The 21,790-nt window shown below is 43.8% G+C and overlaps 1 protein-coding gene across 4 annotated transcripts in view; it reads right to left on the reverse strand.

Moving 5' to 3' along the window:
• TBC1D8 (TBC1 domain family member 8) overlaps positions 1-21,790 on the reverse strand; it is a 261,119-nt gene that overhangs the window by 149,516 nt on the left and 89,813 nt on the right. For all 4 annotated transcript variants that reach the window (XM_033949424.1, XM_033949423.1, XM_033949425.1 and 1 more), the window contains exons 4-6: positions 17,283-17,511; positions 6,173-6,413; positions 224-431 (exon numbers count right to left, since the gene is read on the reverse strand). In XM_033949424.1, coding sequence (XP_033805315.1) covers positions 224-431; positions 6,173-6,413; positions 17,283-17,511 — 678 coding nt within the window. The remainder of the gene's footprint in view (positions 1-223; positions 432-6,172; positions 6,414-17,282; positions 17,512-21,790) is intronic.

Below are 21,790 nucleotides of genomic sequence, written 5' to 3' on the forward strand. Positions count from 1 at the left end.
TAGGGAATGTGGGCTTAAGCAATGCAAACATTGCTGTCTATATTATATGCCTGGTCACAAAGGAAGATCCTAAGGAGGTATATTTATGCTTAGTGCCTATATTTCTTAGCAGAATGCAATAAAAAGCATAATAAATATTTTGAATTGTTATATTTACAATAGACTCTGCTGTGGTTCATTATCAGTAGATAACAGGAATTATTACTTTACAATCAGATAGTACCTCTCTTAGTGGAATGACAAGGTTACAGGATCCTTCTTCTTTGCTAGCAAAACAGATATAACTGTCTGATGCATACATTGTTCCTACTGTGTGACAGCGACTGAAAGGAGTCCAGAGAGAGCAGTCAACCTCTTCATGTAACCTGTCATTCCTTGGAAGCCTGAAGAATGTTCTAAAGAACTCATTCTGAGCTCTGGATTCAAGATCCCTTTTAAGAAAGAGAAAAATACATTCTGTAAAAATATACCTTATACCGGAGATATGGAATGTGAAAGACATAAAATGCATGAAAACACATTACTAAAGCTTTTGTTATTTAGCGTGAAGGGGTATTTTTTGATACAACTAAGTCCAACTTTGGAAGTCCTAATGAAGACACACAGAAATCACTGACAATCAAAAAAAACATCCAAACTATTCCCACTTTTACGAAACTGCGATAGCAGGAGCCACGCTGAATGGCACACACTGCTCACGATGCTCATAGGAACTCAATGAGTGTCGTGAGCAGCGCGGGCCATTTAGCACGGCTCCCCGCGCTAGAAACTACTATTGCAGTTTCATATAAGGAGGCCTAAATCCCAATCATTGAAAATTACTAAGATAAATGTCCAGCAAAAGAATGTCCAAAGTCTGAATTACTGTTCGTTGTATTTATTACAATTCTTATATACTGCCCCCTCAAAGAACATCAAGGCGGTTTACAATAAAAATCAAAAATGAAAAGAAATGCTTAAAGAAAGCCAAGAAAACCATCCAAACTTACAAGAATACGTACTTCTTATGCAAAACATCCATCCTATAACTAACTATGGAGACTGTCATTAGTGATGTCAGGACATTCCTATGGTGGTGAGATGACATTCCTGTGGTGGTCCTATATATATCCATAATAATAAAAAGCTAAGCGCGCATGCGCTTTTCAAAAATCGTGATTCCTGGTGGCGTGAGGTGTGCTTCTGTGTCAGCCTCACGGCGCCTGCGCTAGCTGGAGGTGCGTGACTGTGCAGAAGACACCGGCGACTCCTCCCTCCTGCTGCTGCTCCTCTTCAAAGCGGCCTGCTGACGTTCGCCAGCCGCTATAGCGAACTTCGCAGGCCGTTCTCCACCTTCCCGACATGGGCTTGAAGAAGGAGTCGGGGTTGCCGCTGCCGCCACACACGCACGTCTTTCTACAGCCCCGCCCACCGCCATGAAGCAGGAGAACCTGCTCGACGATCTGGGCCGAGAGGTGAACGATGCAGTCCCAGCTCTAGTTCGAGGAATGGAGGGAGGGTAAGAATGGGAGGGGGGTGGAAACGGAAGAGGCCCATGGGGCAGGCAGGCATTGCACAACAGGGGACCAGGGGGAGAGGGAAAGGGGGCTGCTTTGGGGGGAGGGAGGCAGACAGCAATCATCAGGGGGGAACAGAAGGGGGCCACAGAGCACGCAAGGGAGGGAGGCAGACAGCAATCATCAGGGGGAATCAGAGGGGGGCCACGGAGCATGCAGGCATGGCAAAACAGGCACATGACAGGCAGGCATTGCACAACAGGGGACCAGGGGGAGAGGGAAAGGGGGCTGCTTTGGGGGGGGCAGACAGCAATCATCAGGGGGGGAACAGAAGGGGGCCATGGAGCATGCAGGCATGGCACAACAGGCACAGGGCAGGCAGCCATTGCACAACAGGGAACCAGGGGGAGAGGGAAAGGGGGCTGCTGTGGGGGGAGGGGTGTGCTGGGGGCAGACATCAATCATCGGGGGGGAACAGAAGAGGGCCACAGAGCACGCAGGCATGGCACAACAGGGGGAAAGGGAAAGGGGTGTGCTGGGGGCAGAAAACAATCATGCTTTTCTCTGGGAGGGGGGGAGACAGAAGGGGGCCACGGAGAGACAGGCAGGCATGGTGCAACAGAGAAACACAGGTAGGCAGGGTGCCAGGGAGAGACACAGACAGAATGAATGACAGACAGACAGACAGAGAGAGACAAAGAAAAAAACCCAGACAGACATCTGCTCTAGCGCCCGTTAATGTAACGGGCTTAAAGACTAGTATATATATATATATTTAGCTAGCAATGCATGTGGAAAAATGTCTCTGTGGGAGTAAGGAGATACCAAGAGAGAGAGAGAGAATGAAAGAGAAAGAGGTATGAGAGAGAAGTGAGAGTGGGAGTGGAGAGTGGAAGATAGGGACATCCCTACTTTCTCTCTCACCTCTAAGGATGGAGGTCAATTACTCCCAAAAGGAGAGTGAGGTGCTTGTCCACATGTGCCTCACATAAAGGAGGCAGATAATGAGAAGGCTGCACCACCTGTGCCCCTTCAATGTCTCTATGAGGACATGGAAGACGAATACGCAACACCCTGTACCACAGTCTAACCACCCAAGAACACGCCAACAACCCAGTGTGGTACAGCAGGAGAAGCTGTGACACAGGGCCCCACAGTCTAGAGGTGGGCTTCCTAAGGCAGCAGCAGTGGCAGAAGACGAAGGCCAGAAACAGGTGGTGAACAGGCTTCTCGCAGCCTGCACATCAGGGTTTCCCCTCTGCCGCATCATCAATGATGTCATCAATGATGTGCCAGAGGGAAGGCCCCAGCAGGGCAGGCCAGGAGCCACCTGTGTCTCTGACTGCCTGCCTTCATCACTGCTGTTGCTGCTTTAGGAGACCCAGATGTGTCAGGAGACTCAGGACTCACTAAATCGGTGCATTTGATTTTTTTTTTTTTTTTAGTGAATCAATTCACCGAAGTGAATCAGTGAATCGATTCAAATTGGGAAGCACTACCAGGGAGACAGGTCTGAGGGATGGCATCAATTAGATGATATAGCAGAGAATCCTGGAGAGTGGCCTCACAATGGGCATGCAGGATGGGATGATGCAGAGACAATGGATGAATGGTGCAGCCATAGACAGAGTTGTGGGGGTATGTGAATTGCCATGCATGTGTGTCCTTGTGCTGCCCTGGAAGCCACCAGGAGACCTTGTGGTACCTCATAGTACTTCTGGGCAAATGTGGGGGCCCGCTGGAGGATGGCATGGGTGGGGCTTGAAGGTAGGATTGTTAAGTTTTGGGACATGTATGTGTATGCAAGGACTCATGGTAGCAGTTGAAAAGCTGAGTGGTGGGGTGGCTACACATGAGGCCCTGATGGCCATATTTAGGGGGGGCATGGGGGAGTGAATATGTACTGGATTCTCAGGGTAGGGAGGGACAGAGAGGGGAAGAGAGAGGTTGAGTGGGTTTGGGGAGGTCTTGTGCTGTGGATATTTAATGGGCCCCGCCGAAGTTTGTGCCAGGCATGTCTCCCACAGCATCCCATCTTGTAAAGCTGACAATAGTCTATCCAATGAGTGTGGGTTAGGGGGTGTGAGCAGGTTATCTGTTTGAGAGGCTAGGGATGCTGTGAGGGCCCTCTGTGGCCAATTTTCACTCTTTCATCGCTCTTCTGTTTGTCAGATGCTTGTGTGGTTAGGGGGGTTAGACTGAGGTGCAGCACTGCAAGTGCTGGTGTTTAATACCCACTGTTGGTGTTTGTAGGGACTGTATTTGGTTTACCTCTGGCAACTGCAAGGTGCTAGATATGAGTATGTGGCATGTTGTGGCCTTTGGTTTACTGGCTGCTGGTGAGCAAATGCAATCATCCCTCCCTGAGCTGTACCATGTCATCTCATTGTTTAGGTTCTGGAGGGTGTGGGCACACTGAGAGAAGGGTACCTACGCACCTGATAGGGGACAGAGAGCTTGCAGGGGTGCTGTGGAGGGATACTTATATTCAGCCCTGAGGCACAGTCTCATGCCAGGATCCTCCCGGCACACACACCTGTAGCAGAGCCACAGTGTCTCAAGATCACAGTGCACCCCGAAGCACCTGGAAGAGCTATGGTAGAATAGGGTCAGGTGATGGGCTTTTTTGGCTTCACATACATGATTATTTGTTGGGACATGATGTGCGATGCTTGTCATATATCCCAAGACAGATAGTGATAGGCTACTTGCAGGGAGGGTTGGGGGGGAATGGCAACCACAGCCTAGGAGGACTGTGAGCTGGGATGGGCCTGGAGTCCAAGGGTGGCATGATGGCCTTTGTGTGGAGCATTTGCATTGTTGGTGGAAGGTGGGGATGGTCACTGGAGACAGGCAGGTGCAGTTTAAGGTGGCTCACTGTACTTTAGTGAGTTGGCCCCAAGATTGCTCTATGTAGACGTGGAAAGGAAGGAGGAGGGAAGAGGTCTTACATCTGTGGGGGCCCTTATGTTAGCAGGGCACAGGTGGTGTGACCATGTGAGCTCCTCATGCCTTATTCTATTGATTGTGCTTTACTCAGTGGTATTTTTTTCCTTTGTTAGGACATGAACAGTTCTTTGTATTGGAGCCACACCCTGCCTGTGTCAAAACATGAGCGTTGCTGTGATCCTGGGGGTCACAGTTTAACACTCACCTGTGTAGGCTGCTCCTAATAACTCTCCATACCCTCATGGACACACTGAGGAGGAAAACAGGTGGTAGTGATATGTGTGCCTCCTGTAGTGGAGACACAGAAGCACCAGGATCTCAGTTTCCCGTGCGGACTAGCTAGACTCCCTCCTGATGGAACTGCTCCTACCACTTGTCCCTCTCTCTCCAGTCTCTCTCCCTCCTCCTCCTCTCTCTTTTTCTCTGCCTGTACCTCTCTCCATCTCTCTCTCTCACACTCTCTCCTCTCTGTCTCTATCTCTCCTCTATCTGCACTACTTTTCCTTCTCCCAGTAACTCTTAACTCCCACAAAGAAATGTTTCTCCACGTGTCGCACTATATACAGTATATACATTCAGAACATCACAGGAGCATCATTTTACCACCACGGTACCATACTGACATCATCGCTAATACTCTCCATACCTTGTTATACAGCAGATGTTTTTCATGGGGTATATACGACACATGGCGATGTTTATCAACAAGCAGTGATAACATTTGTAGATGCTGATTTCTCAGACGTTTATCTCAGCGATTTTCAAAACATGCCATACATGTTAGATTTTGGATGTCTTCTGGGCAACGTCTAACTTCAGATTTAGATGTCATATCAAAAATGCCCCTCCACATATCTCAGTCTCACCTTAGGAAACATGTTGAGCCTTGTATAAATAAAAGGTTCAACTCCCCAGCATTAATGATGAAGTCACAATAAGCTATTATAACAGTCAAATTTTAAGCCTACAGAGCAGAGCCATGGAAGTGGAGTGGGCATTCTAGGAAAACCTTCAGTCTTATGCCCCCTTCTCAATTAACTTTTAGGTCTCTAGTATGCAGCCTCCTAAAATTTTGATAATTAAACTCAACAATCACAATCATACAAAAATCCTACAAAAAGGCAATTTTAAGTATGTCCTGATTCTTTGAGTTTGTCTGGTTGTAGGTTGTTTTACTTTGATGGCAGCTGCTCCTTGCTGCCAAATCCCCTCCCTCCTTAAAAATATCTGATGTCCTAGGCAACTGCCTACCATTGACTAAAGGTTGGGCTAGCCGTGCTACAGATGTTAGTGAACAATGTTTTAAACTGTCAGATGATGTTAGATGCGTCTCAGACTTTTAAATAAGAATAACCTTTTCACTTGTGTTGCCTTGAAGACAACAGGATTAATCTACCTAGTGACACCACCTGAAGACAGAGAGCCATATATGGATCTTCTTTACCCTCAGTATGACTTTTACATATAAACTTAAATAAAGTAATGCATATAATAGAAAGTGAAATGAAACAATTAAAATTAGGCTCCTGCAGACTTGAGTTACTAATCATGTGGCTCACATGAGCAGCAAAAGGCCAAAACACTACTGATCCATACAGTCTGGAATATTTGTATAAAAGGAAACAGAAATTTAAATATCTATTGCATGTTCAAACTGGCAGCTGAAGTTCACTCTAAATAAAAGATATTATCAACTGCAGGGATTCTATATAAAAACCTTTTTTTACCTCTTGGTAATCTGAGTAGGTTCCTGCAGAGTTGGATCGAGATCAAAGATTTCATTATCTAGAAGCCTTCGGATAGTTATATCTGCTAGCTGCTCCATTATCTTGAATGTTTCATTAATATCAAGAAACATGGAAAAGTCCCTTTCTTTACTTCGAATAGTAATACGAATAGTGTCCGCCATGAAGACATTGGAGGCTCTTTCCAGTTTTTGGATATCCACCCAAGGGATTGAAAGCTTGACTGAAATTTAACAAAGCAAAACATATTTTTAACATATTGTACTAAATTTTTCACAACAGGACAGAGCTGACATAATTTTATTTAAAGGTATACCTAATGTTAGATTTAAAGCGTGAGTAAATAACAAAACATGAATATAGCAAATTAAGCCAAATTCCTTACCTGTAGCAGGTGTTTTCCCTTGACAACAGGATTTAAGTACTCACAAGTGGAAGATGTCATCAGAGGGAGCCATGCACAGCAAAACTCGCTTTGATACGTTCCCACCCCCTCCCCCCAAGGCCAGCATCGCTGCTCCCCCCCCCCCCCCCGCGAACCGGCACCTCCCGCCCGAACAACTTGAACTTACCCCCCCCCCACCCCGTCTGGCACCAGCACGCAACCCACAGGACGTGCCGGTGCCGCTAGAAGATCTTCCTGCCTCTGCCGGGCCTTGAACATGTATCTGTGCATGCTCAAGGCCTTCTAATTCTCCCTCTCGCCAAGATTCTCAGGGATCTCCGAGAATCTCGGCAAGAGGGATAATTAGAAGGCCTTGAGCATGCGCAGATGCATGCTCAAAGCCCGGCAGAGGCAGGAAGATCTTCTAGCGGCACCGGCATGTCCTGTGGGTTGCGTGCTGGTGCCAGACTGGGGTGGGGGGTAAGTTCAAGTTGTTGGGGTGGGGGTGTGACGGTTCGAGCAGGGGGGGGCCTTTGCGAGCGGGGGGGGAGCGATACTGGTTATTGGGGGGGGGGGTGCTCGCAAATCGAGTCAACACTCGGTTTGCGAGACAAGTTTTGCAAGAATGTTTTGCTCATCTTGCAAAACACTTCCAAACCGAGGTTTGACTGTATTTCCCTGTAATTTCATCGAGTGTCCCCTAGTCTTTGTAATTTTTGACGGAGTGAAAAATCGATCCATTTGTACCCATTCTACTTCACTCAGGATTTTGTAGCCCTAACCTTTTTAGACTTTCCTCCATTCTCTTTATCATCTTGGTCGCTCTTCTTTGAACCTTTCCTAGTGCTGCTATATCTTTTTTGAGATAAGGAGACCAAAACTGAACGCCTGGAGGACAAGCTTAAGCTCGGGTTCAAGCGAAAGATGGGAAATCTATAGACAACCTAGTCCCCTCCCAGACAGGTCTCCTGTACTTTATAATAATAATATTATAGGGGAGGAAATGACTTCACTAAGCCCAATGGATGCTTGAGTCTGAGGCTCCACGCCGAACCTAGGAAATTTGCAACCATCAACCTAAAAAACTGCTACTTGCTTAAGAGTTCAAGGTGGACTATATTTGAGATTGCTAATCAGATTCAAGATGGAAAACAAGAAGACAACATAGCAAGAATTTGCTTATTGGGGCCCTTTTCAACCGCATGAACAGCCAGATAATGTGGCCATGCCTGCAGTGCTATTCATTAGTGGAACCTGTGATAGTCCATCTGAATTACCCTAATGTTGTTAAGAGTTCCGCATATGGTTTCATGAACTGAAAGCGGAGATGACAGCCACAAGAACGGATCTAAGATTGGATTATAGCAGATTCCTGAAAACAGATTGAAGAAACTGAGGTATGGCTGGAAGAACAAAGTACACAAACTGTGGAATTGGCACAGAAAACAACAGTACAGTAGCAAATGAATGACATGGCAGATCATCTAGAAGATTTGAAGAATAGAAATAGGAGAAATAATCTCCATATCAGAACACTACCTGAAAATCCAGATTACAATCTATGATACTGTTACTGTACAAAAGTTATCTGTTGTAATCCTAGGACAGGTGTGCATTACTCTCACCCCTGCAGATATAAAAACTGAATGAGCTAGAACTTATCAACCAAAAGACACTGTTTGCTTCCATAGTTTTACTCAGAAAGAATCTACTAAGTAGCTCATGCACAAGATGCCATGACATGGGACACTTTCTCCATCAAGATCTTTCATCAGTGACATTAAAACAACTCACAGTCCTCAGGATTATCACTATATGGCTCTGCAAAGAGCAAATAAAATACAGATGGACCTTTCCCTTAGGTCTTGTTTTAAAGGCCAGGAAAAAAAATCATATCAGGTGACTATCAAGGAAGAGACAATTTCGACTTTACAGGTATTGGGATCTGTTAAATCTTCTTTACTTAAATGGGAAAGAGCCTCATCTGGACAGGGCAGATTAAAGAGTCACATTGGAGATCTGCTAAAGGTATCTCTAGCGTTAAGTAGCAGTTTGTTGTCCTGTAAAAGTATGGATTTCTTTTTCTACAAAAGATTAGGTTCTTACCTCTGCTAATCTTCTTTCTTGCAAATCTCAACTTAGTCTGGACACCCTCCCAGTCTCTGTCTGATTTGCAGGTTGCCTGACCAGTAACTGGTAAGCTGGATTTCTGTCTCTGACCAGCATCGCTGAGAATGCCATCCTTCCCTTATAAAGAAGGATTAGAAGGTCCCCAGGTGGTTGCCCCCTTCTGACTATAAAGACTATGTCTCCTTCTAAAGTTTTATAAAGTTCTATAAGGTTTATAATTCAAATAAAATGTTCATGCTATGTTTTACATTTTCAATGTTGCTGTTTTGAATTTATTAACATGAGCAGAATTAATTGTGTAGCGGGGAGTTCCCCGTTCCCCCCTCTCTCTCTTTTGTTTCCCGTTTCTCAGGTAGTCCTTCCTGGCTTGGTTACTGACTGGACTTCAGTGAGCATGCTCCAGGAGATGGGCTCAATGGGAGGGGCTCAAGTTTGTTAACTGAGATTCCTACAGATCTTGGCTTCCCAAGATACATAACCCTGCAGACCGGATTACAGAGGGATTGTACAAGAAACAGCCAGAGTGAAATCAAATACCGTATTTTTTCACTCTATAAGACGCACTTTTTTGCCACCCAAAAGTGGGTGGAAATGTCAGTGCATCTTATGTAGCGAAGGAATTTTTTTTTTTTTTAACACCCCATCCCCACGTGTCTTTTTAAATGCCCATGCCCCATACGGCTCTCCCTAGCGTCGGTGAGTGCTCAAAGCCTCCTCTCACTCTCACCCGCAGTCGTCTTCCATGCTGCGACCGCTGCTGACCTAATTACGGCTTCGGAGGCCAATGGCAGCCTGCTAAGTTCTCTCTGCAGGCTGCCGTAATTAGGTCAGTGGCGGTCCCAGCATAGAAGACGACCTCTCACTGAACACCGGGGGGGGGGGGGTGGAGTTTGAGAGTGAGAGGAGGCTTCCAAAGGACCTTGAGGAGGGGCAGGAAAATAGGCTTGAAGACAAGGCAGATGCTGGACTAGAGGGGGTAGAGAGGGAAAACACACTCAAAATGTTAGCAGAAGGATGATAGAAAGAGGGAGAAACCTGAAACAAAATAATAATAACTTTATTTTTCTATACTGCCATAGTCAGACGACTTTTAGGCGGTTCACATCGAAAGAAGGCTGGACATTCAGCGAATTACAAATGCATGAGGGGGAATGTTACAGAAGAAAAGGGTAGTAAGGGGAGGGAAGTGAGGGGGGGGGCCTGAGAGATTGCTTCGGGTTTGTAGGGAGAAAAGCGTGGTGAGCGAATGTCGGTCTGTTTAGATGATGAATTTATCAAACAGAGTGGTTTTGTTTGATTTTCGGAATGCGTTGTAGGTCTGTCTGGTTTTATTTATGTAGTTTCCCAGCCAGGATTGTTGTTTGTTAGCTTGGAACATGAAGGTTCTGTCAAGGAAGGATTTGTATTTGCATCCAGTGATTTTAGGATAGGCGAATATGTTTTTGATTCTGGTTGTTCGTGTGGGGTTGTGTAGAGTGAAGTGTGTTTGCAGGTAGGAAGGTGCTAGGCCCCAGATTTGTTTGAAGCAGATGCATGCAAATTTGAACTGAATTCGCGCTTCTATTGGTAGCCAGTGCAGTTTTTTGTAGTATGGGATAATGTGGTTGTTTTTTCTCAGTCCGAAGATTAGGCAAACTGCAGTGTTTTGCACTAATCTCAGTTTCTTTATTGTTTTTTGTGGGATACCCAGGTAGACGATGTTGCAGGAGTCCAGGGTGAATAGGATCAGCGATTGTACCAGTAACCTGAAGGATATTATGTCAAAGTATTTTTTAATAGTCCTTAGCTTCCATAGTGTATAAAAACATTTCCTCACTGTTAAGTTTGTGTGGTCAGCCATGGTCAAGTGCGTGTCTAGTGTGATACCCATAATTTTTATGGTTTTGGAAATTGGATATTTGTGGTCGTTTATTTTTAGTGATGTTCTCGTTATTTTGTCATTGGGGCTTGCCAAGAAGACTTTTGTTTTCTCTGTGTTTAGTTTCAGTTTGAAGTTGGTGGTCCATTTTTCGATTTCTATCATAATGTGTGAGGGGTTGTCTATAATTTCAGTTGAGATGTCATTTAAGGGGATTAAGATGGATATATCGTCTGCGTATATGTAGTGCTTTAAGTTTAATTTTTGTAGTCGGTGACCTAAGGATGCTATGTAGATGTTGAGTAATGTAGGTGATAGAGGGGAGCCTTGGGGTACTCCTGGCGGGTTTTTCCATGGGTTGGAGTGATTTCCGTTGCTGGCTACTCGGTAGGATCTATTTGTTAGGAATTCTTGAAACCATTTCTTTACCTTTCCCGAGATTCCCATTGCATCAAGGCATAGTAGCATGATTTCGTGGTCTATTAGGTCGAACGCACTGCTAAGGTCTAGTTGCAGAATCAGTGCGCTTTTGCCTTTGCTGAATAGATCATAGAGGTGGTTTAGTATGGAGGCTATGACCGTTTCGTTCTATACCCTTTCCTGAAACCTGATTGATGTTCGCTGAGGATGTTAAATTTGTCTAGGTAGTTTACTAGTTGGAAGTTCACCAATCCTTCTAGTACGGTAGTTTAGTGAAGAGGGGAATGCTTGCTATGGGTCTGTAGTTGGATGTCAGTGCTGTAGAGGTTTTCTGATCTTTGGGGATAGGTGTAATCAGTATGTGACCCATGTCTTTGTTTAGTGTTCCATTTGTAAGGGCCGTTGTTAGCCAAGTTAATAGTTCCATTTTGAATTCTGGAGGGGTAATTGTCATGATTTTAGGGGGACATTCGTCGAGTAGGCAGTTTGATTTGTTGTATTTGTTGAATAAATTTAGGAACTGATGCCAATTTGGGAATTCGAAGTGGTCCCAGATCATGTCTGCTCTGGTATTCTGGTCGTGGGGTTCGAGATAGTGGAGGATGTCGTTTGTGGGTGTGGGTAGAGTTGTTCTTAGGTCTGTGATTTTGTTTTTAAAAAAATTGGCTAGGGCTTGGGCTGATGGGGTGCTCTTGTTGTCCTTTTTCAGGATTCTTGTTGTGTCTGTTAGTGTTTTTACTGGTTTGAACAATTCTTTGCTGTTTATTTTTTCTGTACCTATTTTTTTGTGCGTAGTGTTTTGTGCGTTTTTCTCTGATCATATTTTTGTGTTTTCATTTTTTGTTTCCAGGTTGTCTTATCTGTTTCTCTCATTTTAATGTTTATTAATTTTCATTTTCATGATCAACAAAATCAACATTTTAACAGTTACATTTCAAATAAAATAAAAAGTAAAATATAATTAAATCATTAAATAAAGTTTTCAATTGTACTGTTATTTAGTCCACTATATGTTTTATCTGTTTCTTTGTTCGTTTTTTTCCAGATTCTCTCCAGCTTTCTTAATTCCTGTTTATTGGTTAGTAATTCTGAGTCAAACCATTCATTTGATGATCTATTTTTCTTTTTGTATGTTTGGTAAGGTGCTATTTGGTCTAAGAGTTCTTTACTGAATTTTTTCCATCTTGTAGGGAATTCCTATATTTCATCGGTTATAGGGCGAAGCTCATAGTGGGCCCAGAATTCAATTGGGTTTATAGTACCTCGGCTGGTTATTGTTTTCGTGTTTTTGCTTTTATGTTTCGGCTGGGAATTCTGTTTTTTCCAGTGTAAGTGGAAATTGCCAATATAGTGGTCTGAACAGATACATTTTTCCCAGGGCCCTATATAGTATTGTATTTTGGGATCTAGGATTTCTTTTTGAGAGAAGGTAACTAGATCAAGTTTGTGGCCTTTTTCATTGGTTATCTCTGTGTCTGGAATAGGGAGGTCGAGTGACATTAGGAAGTTGGCAATTTCGGTTACTTCTGGCTTTCCCTTTTGTTCTAAGTGAATGTTTATGTCCCCTAGTAGTAGATTGTACAGGCCTTTTAGGGTATTAACGGTTAGGAATTCAAAGAATTCTTCTCTGGCGTTTGACCACTTTTTGGGTGGGATATAAAATAGAGTTGTTGTCAGTGAGTCTTCTAATTGAGCATTAGAACAAAATCACGTTAGTATTTCTAGGTTTTCTGAAGTTTTGGAATCTGTCTTGGTGTAGTTAAAGGGTTCTTTTTGTATAATCGCTAGGCCACCTCCTTTTTTCCAGCTTCTTGATAGTGGGAGTATTTTGTATCCCTGTGGTAGGATTTCTTTCATGATAACGTCTGTGTCAGAGACCAACCATGTTTCTGTCAGGAATAGAAAGTCCGGTTGTGTTTCTAATATCCAGTCATATATTATGTGTGTTTTGTTTCTCACGGAGCGGGTATTCAGATAGTATCCTTTAATGTTATCACAGCTGGTTGGGGTTGGAGTTTCAGAGTATGTTTCAGAGAGGTTTTTTTAGGTTTCTGTTATTGGTCTTGCTTCTGAGTGATTTGCAGTGTTTGCGGGTGGTGTTTATCACTGGGATTAGAAGTGGGCCTTGTTCTGGAAGGTTTTTTGGAATTGTGGGGAGTTTGTTGCTTTGGTTAGTTTGACTGGTCTGTTCCAAGAGGGATAAGTGTGAATAGGTTGAGAGGATTTGTCTTCGTTGCCCCAGCATCTAGAGCAGATTAGATACAGTATTCCTAGGAGTAGTTGGTGTTTGTTAAAAATTGCCATGTTGTATGAGGGAAGTAAGTCGTATCGGGTAGAGGAGCGTAGTATCGGTAAATGTGTGAGTGGCGGGCTACACAGGCTACAGGCTACACAGGTTACATAGGCTACCCAGGCTAAACGTGCAGATTTTACAAGTTAGACATGCAGATTTCACAGGCTGTACATGCGGATTGTAATTATAGGCTACACAAGCAGATTTTGCAGGCTACACATGCAGATTTCACAGGCTAAACGTGCAGATTATAGATATAAGTTATATAGGCTACATATGCAGATTTCGCAAGGCTGTGCATGCAGACTATAATTATAGGCTACACAACATGCAGGTTTCACAGGTTGCACATGCAGATTTCACAGGCTATACGTTAAGACTATGGATATAAGTTATATAGGCTCCATATGCAGATTTCACAAGGCTGTGCATGCAGACTATAATTATGGTTGTACAGGGTGCGCTGGTTATGCATGCAGGCAGGTTGCACAGGCTGAACATGCATATAGGTTATACAGGCTAAATATGTTATACTTGCAGGCTGTAATTATGGGTTCTAGAGGTAGCTGCAGGTTGTCCTTTTTGTAGTAGTAAGGAAGGACACTCTTTGTGTGGACAGGGTTTTGGACGATTCGCACAGACACTTCGCAAAGGCGCGTGCTAAGGCACACACGCCTTTGTCGGCGCACCGTTGGCGCTGCAGACTTTTTAAAGTGCTCCCCTGCTGGATCGGGGAGGGGCGGAGCTGTGCTCTGCTGGAGAAACGCCCGCTGATATTGGTGCGGGGCAGGCAAGCTCCCGACAGTGCTGCAGACTTTTTAAAGTGCTCCCCTGCTGGATCGGGGGAGGGGCGGAGCTGTGCTCTGCTCTGCTGGAGAAACGCCCGCTGGTATCAGTGCGGGGCAGGTAAGCTCCCGACGGTGCTGCAGACTTTTTAAAGTGCTCCCCTGCTGGATCGGGGAAGGTGTGGAAGAGAGGGAGCAGACGTTGGACTTGGGGTGTATAGAGGGAAGAGGGAAGAGAGAGAGACTGAAGAGAGGTGGAAAGATTCTGGACCAGGGAGGAAAGAAGGAAGGAGAGAGAGAGAAGCAGAGAAAGACATGGAAGAAAGGAGAACAAAAAACTTACTTAATGATCCTACTTAGCGTAGGGGATGCTAGAAAGTCAAACTACAACAAGCATACCCAACCCCCCACCACCACCACACACACACAACTTTTCAGGCAGAAGCAGTGTGCTGCTGTGACACTCAATATTAAAATTGTGCATTAGGTAAAACAAACTATATTGATGATAGAAGACAATTCCATGTGCTCTATAAGCCATGGAAAGAGAATTTGAACCCCATCAATGAAATCACTCTTATGCAGGGTCTTAATATCCTGCTTATCACTAGAGAAAAAATAACCCATTACTAAAAGAAATGAGTTACAAATATTTTCCCATATGCTTCTATGGCAGACAATACAAAAACTATTCAGAACGGAAAATGGGACATTAATAAACAGGATTTCATATATTCATCAAGTGTCATTGAAAGGGAAGCTAAAAGTGTAAACACTGTCTAATCAGGATATGCATCATCATATTTTTGTTTCAATTCTCTAGGGCAGAAAAGAATATTAAACTATATCACCACCAGAAATGCATAGGACTAAAATATGTCAAAGGTTTTTGACATTAAGTAAAAATAGGTTCTACTTATTTGTAACATGCTACCAAATTCATGCTTTCAATTCTGTTAAGTACCGAGTACATTTAGGTTTTTAAAAATTTGTTTTTCACTGAGTTCATTCTCTCTTTTATATCACATGGAGGGCCATTTTCAAAAAGGACATCCAAGACTGATTTGGACGTTTCCCGCTAAAACAAACAAAGTTGGAAGCACAGAAAAATCCATTTTCGAACGGGGTGTCCAAATTTTTTTTTTAGAAAATCACTTACTTGGACGTCTTAGCCACCAAAACGTCTAGACTGCCAGGATGTGTAACTTTATTTCTCATTTTGGACCACAAAAACATCTCAAGTTAGAAACATCCAAATTAGCACCATTTAGACATGGGAGAGGCCACCATTCTAGTGGACTGGCCACATAGACATGCCAATAGAGCAGTGGGGCACCTTAAAGGGCACTGCCGTGAACTTCACATAAAGGATGCCAGATATACATCTCACCATATACCCACTATAATTTATGCTGAGCCCACTAAAACTCCCCCAATACCTGTCTACCACCCCAAAAGCACTCATGGCTGCAGGTTGCACCTATATGGCAGTAGGGGTTTGGTGGGCTCATACTTAACACCATAAACATAGTGCTTAGAGTGGTTTAGGGGCCTTGGGCCTCCTCTCTATGTTTCACTACCCCATCCACCAGGTTACTTAAGACACCTGTGTGATGCTCTACTAGGCTTTCTCAAAGTGCTGCGGTTCTAGAGACAGGTATTTATTCCTCCTTTCAGATTTTTGGGGGGTGGAGAGCATAGCTAATGTTTCTTTGAATCTCCCTCCAAATCTTTATTTTTAACAACGCTGGAGTCTCATTACTTCAGACTAGTGGGTGCATCAGGTGGTAGCTGTTATGCCCTGCGCTTACTAAGAAAATCTCCAAACTAACCACCAAGAGAGTCTCTTTTCAATTCCCTCCAAAAAAAAACCTCCTTCTCCAGGACCTCTTGGCCTTCCTCCAGCTAAATGCAATAGAACCAGTTCCTTTGCAGTAGAGGAGCCATGGTTCAACTTCAAGTATTTCCTGGTACTGAAAAAGTCCGGAGATCTCCGACCAATTCTAGATCTCTGTGCCCTCAATAAATGCTTGGTCAAGAAATTTCGCATGGTCTCTGTGGGAACCCTATTGGGGAAGGACAATTGGTTTTGCTGTCTACACCTCAAAGAAGCTTATACTCAAATATCCATGCTATCTGCTCTTAGGTCCTGCCCTTTGGCCTAGCATCAGAGTTTTCACAAAATGCCTTGTGGTAGCGGCACATGGATGCTCCTCGACTGATCATGCAGCACAAACCTGGCTTGATAAAGGGATAGAAAGGCCTGAGGGGCCCAAACCCTATCAATTTTAAGCAAAATCGAGAGGTTCTGAGGCAGATAGAGGCTTTAGGAAAAAAGCATTTAATATCCAAGATGGCCACCACCAAGTGAATTCAAACCACAAAAACAAGATAAGACAACCCCACGTCAAACTAACCAGAGCAAGAAAACAAGTGAGGAATAGGAATCAGCCTTGGAAACAACAAGGTTTATTGGTTGTAATCAAAAATAAAAACTAATAAATGTACTGTATAAATACAATACAATGTCCTTTTATGACACGACACAGTCTGTGTTTTGGCCTCCAACAGGAAGCCTGCCTCAGTAGATGGCACTGTAGCACTTAAAACATCTAAATGAAAGGCTCCGGACTCGTGATGAGATACACAAAATCTTGTAAGACGATGGAGAATATAAAAAATAAGTTAGCTGTGTGGCTATACAAGCACAAGTAGCGAAAATTCTGAAAGACAGGTGTCCCTGAGGGCTGGATCCTGCTAGCAGCAGACTTCCGCTGAGCAAGTCTGTGTTTTTGCCCATGCAGATGTCCTAACAAGAGGAAACCTTTGGGCCCAGAGCCTCAAACTTAAAACGACAGAAAAACCCCCTAAAAAACAATAAAACCACAGGGCAGATAAGAAACACATCTGAGCAACTTGCTTGCAGAAGAAAACCAGAGGGGGCATGAGCAAGCCTGCTGGGAAGGAGGCTGAGTTGGAATATGAGTGATATTCTGCAAGGAACTTGTGGGTTCAGATACAGAATCCTAGTGTTCAGGACTACTAGACATATTGCACTAGAATACATTTTGAATTCTTTTAACAGCAGAATGTGGAAAATGAAAATGGATATAAAAACTTTTACAAAGCACTGTATATTAACAATAGAAACATGTATAGAATATATGCCCTTGCACATGCTGCCAAAACCATAATTCTTGCTTTCTTTATTGTACACTTACATTCCTTGCCCAGGAAGAAGGAGTAAAAGCAGAGATGATTGATGCTTAGATATAGCCATCCTTGGCGAGGAACTCGAGCCTTCCAACAGCAACAGGAATAATACGTAACCAGTTTCTCCACTTCAGGAAAGTTAAATCTGGTCTCAAACTTCACTAGTGCCTCTCGGAACTTCTCAGGATCTTCTTCCTGCTCTGCAAGCTTACTGCTGGCCTCTTCTGCTATCAGTCCCTGATAAGATTTTATTAGTTTTTTGTTAGTCAAACCAGATTAAACTACATATTATGCAATGTTTAAAAAAATATTCAAACAAACTAGAAAATTACCAAGGGCCAAACATGGCTAACAGAAAACATTCTAACTTTTTTTCCTAAATTTCAAAATATATAGGCCAGTTATCTTCATTATTTTTCATGTTTTAATTATGCACATCTACAGCTGTAATCTGCCTAGAACTGTGGATGAGAACATGTTTAAATGTACACTCCTCCCTCCGTATTCATGGTGGTTAGGGGCAGAACATGACCGTGAATACGGAAAAACAGCAAATACCTTTTTATATGTTATTCGTGGTTTTTTTGTATCAGTCATCCTTTAATATATTAAAATTGCGAATACTAGCAGTGATTTTGAAAACTGGGAAGCAGCGATGTTCTCTGTGCACATTGGGAAGCTGGGAAGCAGCGTTTTTCTCTGTGCATGCTGGGAAGCAGCAATTGTGAAAGCTGGAAGCAGTGATTTTCAGGGTGAAAGCTGGGAAGTGCCAAACTTTTTATCAGTACAGTACTTTACTCATGATGTAATTTGGGGGGGGGAGTCAGCATGCAAAAAATCATGAATAAGCGAAACTGCGAGTGCTGAAACCACGAACACGGAGGGAGAAGTGTAGTTGATACTTAGTGTTAAATATTTTTATTGACAGACAAACATATATAACAATGTAAAAAAGCAAGCCAGAGTATTACAAAACAACTGTGCAAAGCATGTATAGCCCGTCCAGCTTAAAAATAGAACAAATCCCAAACCTCTCCATCATACAAACAATCAAAATGAGATCCCAGTGCTCTAAATGAGTCCAGCCTGACTTGCGTACGTTCCAGTTTAGCAAGAACTTGTCCAACTTTGTCTTCAATCCCTGGATGGTGTTTTCCCCTATAACAAACTCCGGAAGAGCGTTCCAGTTTTCCACCACTCTCTGGGTGAAGAAGAACTTCCTTACGTTTGTACGGAATCTATCTCCTTTTAACTTCAGAGAGTGCCCTCTCGTTCTCCCTACCTTGGAGAGGGTGAACAACCTGTCTTTATCTACTAAGTCTATTCCCTTCAGTATCTTAAATGTTTCGATCATGTTCCCTCTCAGTCTCCTCTTTTCAAGGGAGAAGAGGCCCGGTTTCTCTAATCTCTCGCTGTACGGCAACTCCTCCAGCCCCTTAACCATTTTAGTTGATTTTCTCTACACCCTTTCAAATAGTACAGTGTCCTTCTTCATGTATGGTGACCAGTGCTGGATGCAGTATTCCAAGTGAGAGCGTACCATGGCCTGGTACAGCTTCATGATAACCTTCTCCGATCTAGCATCCTATTCGCCCTTTTCGCCGCCGCCATGCACTGCGCGGATGGCATCATCAACCTGTGGAACAGCACTCCCAAGTCTCCTTCCTGGGAGGTTTCTCCAAGTAACGCCCCGGACATCCTGTATTCGTGTATAAGATTTTTGTTACCGACATGCATCACTTTACACTTATCCACGTTGAACTTCATTTGCCATGTCGCGGCCCTTTTCTCAAGCGTGTTTATGTCACAGTTCCCCTCAGTTTTGTCCTTTTTCCATTTCCTGAAAGAAGTTTTCTTATTGCCTATCGCTTCTTTCACTATTTTTGTTATCCACGCTGTGTCTTTTGTTCGACTCTTTTTGCATCCCTTTCTGAATCTGGGGATATACCTCGCTCACCGTGTCCCTGAAAAAAGACCAGGCATGTTCTACTGTTTGCCATTTTCTGGAAGTGTTCCTAAGTTTTTTCCTTACCATTTCCCTCATTGCTTCGTAGTTTCCTTTCCTGAAGTTAAAAGTTGTCACTATGGTTCTCTTTCCTTTCGGTATTCCAATCTCAACCTTGAACTTGATCATATTATGATCGCTGTTCCCAACGGACCCACTACTTCCACTTCCTTTGCAGGTCCCCTTAACCCATTTAGGATTAGGTCAAGAGTGGCATTTCCTCTCGTTGGTTCTCTAACAAGTTGCTCCATGAAGCAATCTTGTGTAGCCTCCAGGAATTCTGTCTCCCTAGTGCATCTTGAGCTTCCAAGGCTCCAGTCTATCCCGGGATAGTTGAAGTCTCCCATAATAACCGTGTTACCGCTTTTGCATTCTCGCTTTATCTCGGCTTCCATTTCTTCATCGATATCTCCAGTTTGCCCGGGTGGACGATAGTATAGGCCCATCTTTATTTCAGGTCCTTTCCTTCCCGGTATTTTAACCCATAGCGATTCCAGCTTATTGGTTGTCTCTGCTGTGTCCATTTTTGTTGATTGTATGCTTTCTTTTATGTATAGGGCTATTCCACCTCCTTTCTGTCCTGACCTGTCCTGGCGATAGAGCTTGTACCCCGGCAGTGCTGTATCCCATTTGTTTTCCTCATTCCACTATGTTTCAGTGACTCCAATGATGTCTAAGTCCGCTGCATTGGCCATGGATTCTAATTCCCCCATTTTGTTTCTTAGGCTCCTTGCATTGGTATATACGCAATTTAGATCCTGATGTTTTCTTAGCTTCATTTCCATTCCCTGTGCTTCTGTCCTTGGTTTCTTCTCTTTTGCTACAATCTTTCTAACCTCCTCTTCTGGGTTAGTCGACTCCTGTAATTTGTCCCTTGTTTCTTCCCAGCCTTTTTTCCCCTCGGTATCTTCACGGGATACCTTCTTCCGAATCATCGACACTTGGTCGACTGTCGGCTTTCCCCTTCTTCTTAGTTTAAAGCCTGTTCTATTCCTCTCCTGACGTTGTTTGCTAGAAGTCTAGTTCCCGCCGCGCTCAGGTGTAGTCCATCTCTCCTGTAGAGCTTGCTCTTGCCCCAGAACGTTGTCCAGTTCCTCACGAAATGGAACCCTTCTTCCTCACACCATTTCCTCATCCACGCGTTTATTGATTGTAGTTCCTCCTGCCTTTTCACATCTGCTCTCGGTACCGGTAGGATCTCTGAGAACGCTATCTTCTGAGTCCTCACCTCTCTCATTTCTCTACTGACACCCTTTCCAGCATCAATCTCTCTCTACTTTCTCATTTCTCTCTCCCCTTTCCCTCATCTGATCTCTCCATTCCACTCTGACCCCTTTCCCTCCTCTAATCTCCCTGCCAGCTGTTTCCTTCCTTTTTCCTTCCCTCCTCCCCCTATCCAACAGTAGCTCTCTTCCCATCCCAGCAGCATCTCTCCTTCTACCTCCCTCCAGGTCCAGTAGCAGCTCTCCCTTTATCCAGCAGCTTCCCAGCCTCCAACAGTGGCTTCCTCCCCTTCCAGCAGTTCTCAGTACTTGCCTGCAGCAGCGATTTACTTAGGCAGCTTTGGGTCCGTTGTCGTCTCTGAGGAAAGAGGAAGTTGCCAGTGAATCACTGCCCTGGCAAGTAGGAGAGCTGCTGGGAGGGGAGACAGCCACTGTCGAAGGCTCCCCAGGATTTTGCTCCCGCACACGCTGACCATCTCCCTTCCACCTGCACCTTCCCCGTGGCCCTCTTTAGCAACTCGGCAGGGGCGGCGATCAAGAGAGGCTGCCGACGTCGGAACCTTCCCTCTCTGAGTCCCGCCTATTTTGTTTCAACTTCCTGTTTCCGAACAGGCGAGACTCACAGAGGGAAGGCTCTGACGTTGGAAGCCTGTCTTGATCGCCTGAGGCTGGGAGGAACAGCAACCTTCCAACACTACTGCAATCGACAGGAAATTTAACTGCCGACTCGATCTCGCCGGCCCTGCGTGGACTGGCATAAATTTTCTGCGGACCGGGTTGCAGAACAGTGTTCTAATTTCCTCTGAAGTCTTTCATAAGGTACTTTTGTCAAATGCCTTTTGAAAATTCAAATACACAATATCAACTGTCTCACTTTTATATACATATTCATTCACCCCTTCAAAAGAAATGCAGTAGATTGGTGAGGCAAGATTTCTATTGACTAAATCCATGCTTATATATACAATATATTCTATTCATATATTCGCACTTAATTTTCAAATATATTCTTTTTTAAGGTCTGAAATCTATTCCATTCATTCATTCAGAGTGTATACTATTTAGTACACTCCATGGATTGACCTCATAATTAGCCTTCTTCTAAGACCCTCAGAAGTACCACCTAGGACTCAAAAAATATCATTGTCCCAGGTTTTAAGTACCATTTCCTCACTGGATCATATATTTGCACTTTAATATATATAAATACTTAATAGATATTCTTAACATTGCTTATAAATAATTTTTAATTCATTGTATAATTTAATGCTTAGCTTTAATGTGGTCT

The sequence above is a fragment of the Geotrypetes seraphini genome, chromosome 6 (assembly GCF_902459505.1).
Source record: "Geotrypetes seraphini chromosome 6, aGeoSer1.1, whole genome shotgun sequence".
Lineage (NCBI taxonomy): Eukaryota > Metazoa > Chordata > Amphibia > Gymnophiona > Dermophiidae > Geotrypetes > Geotrypetes seraphini.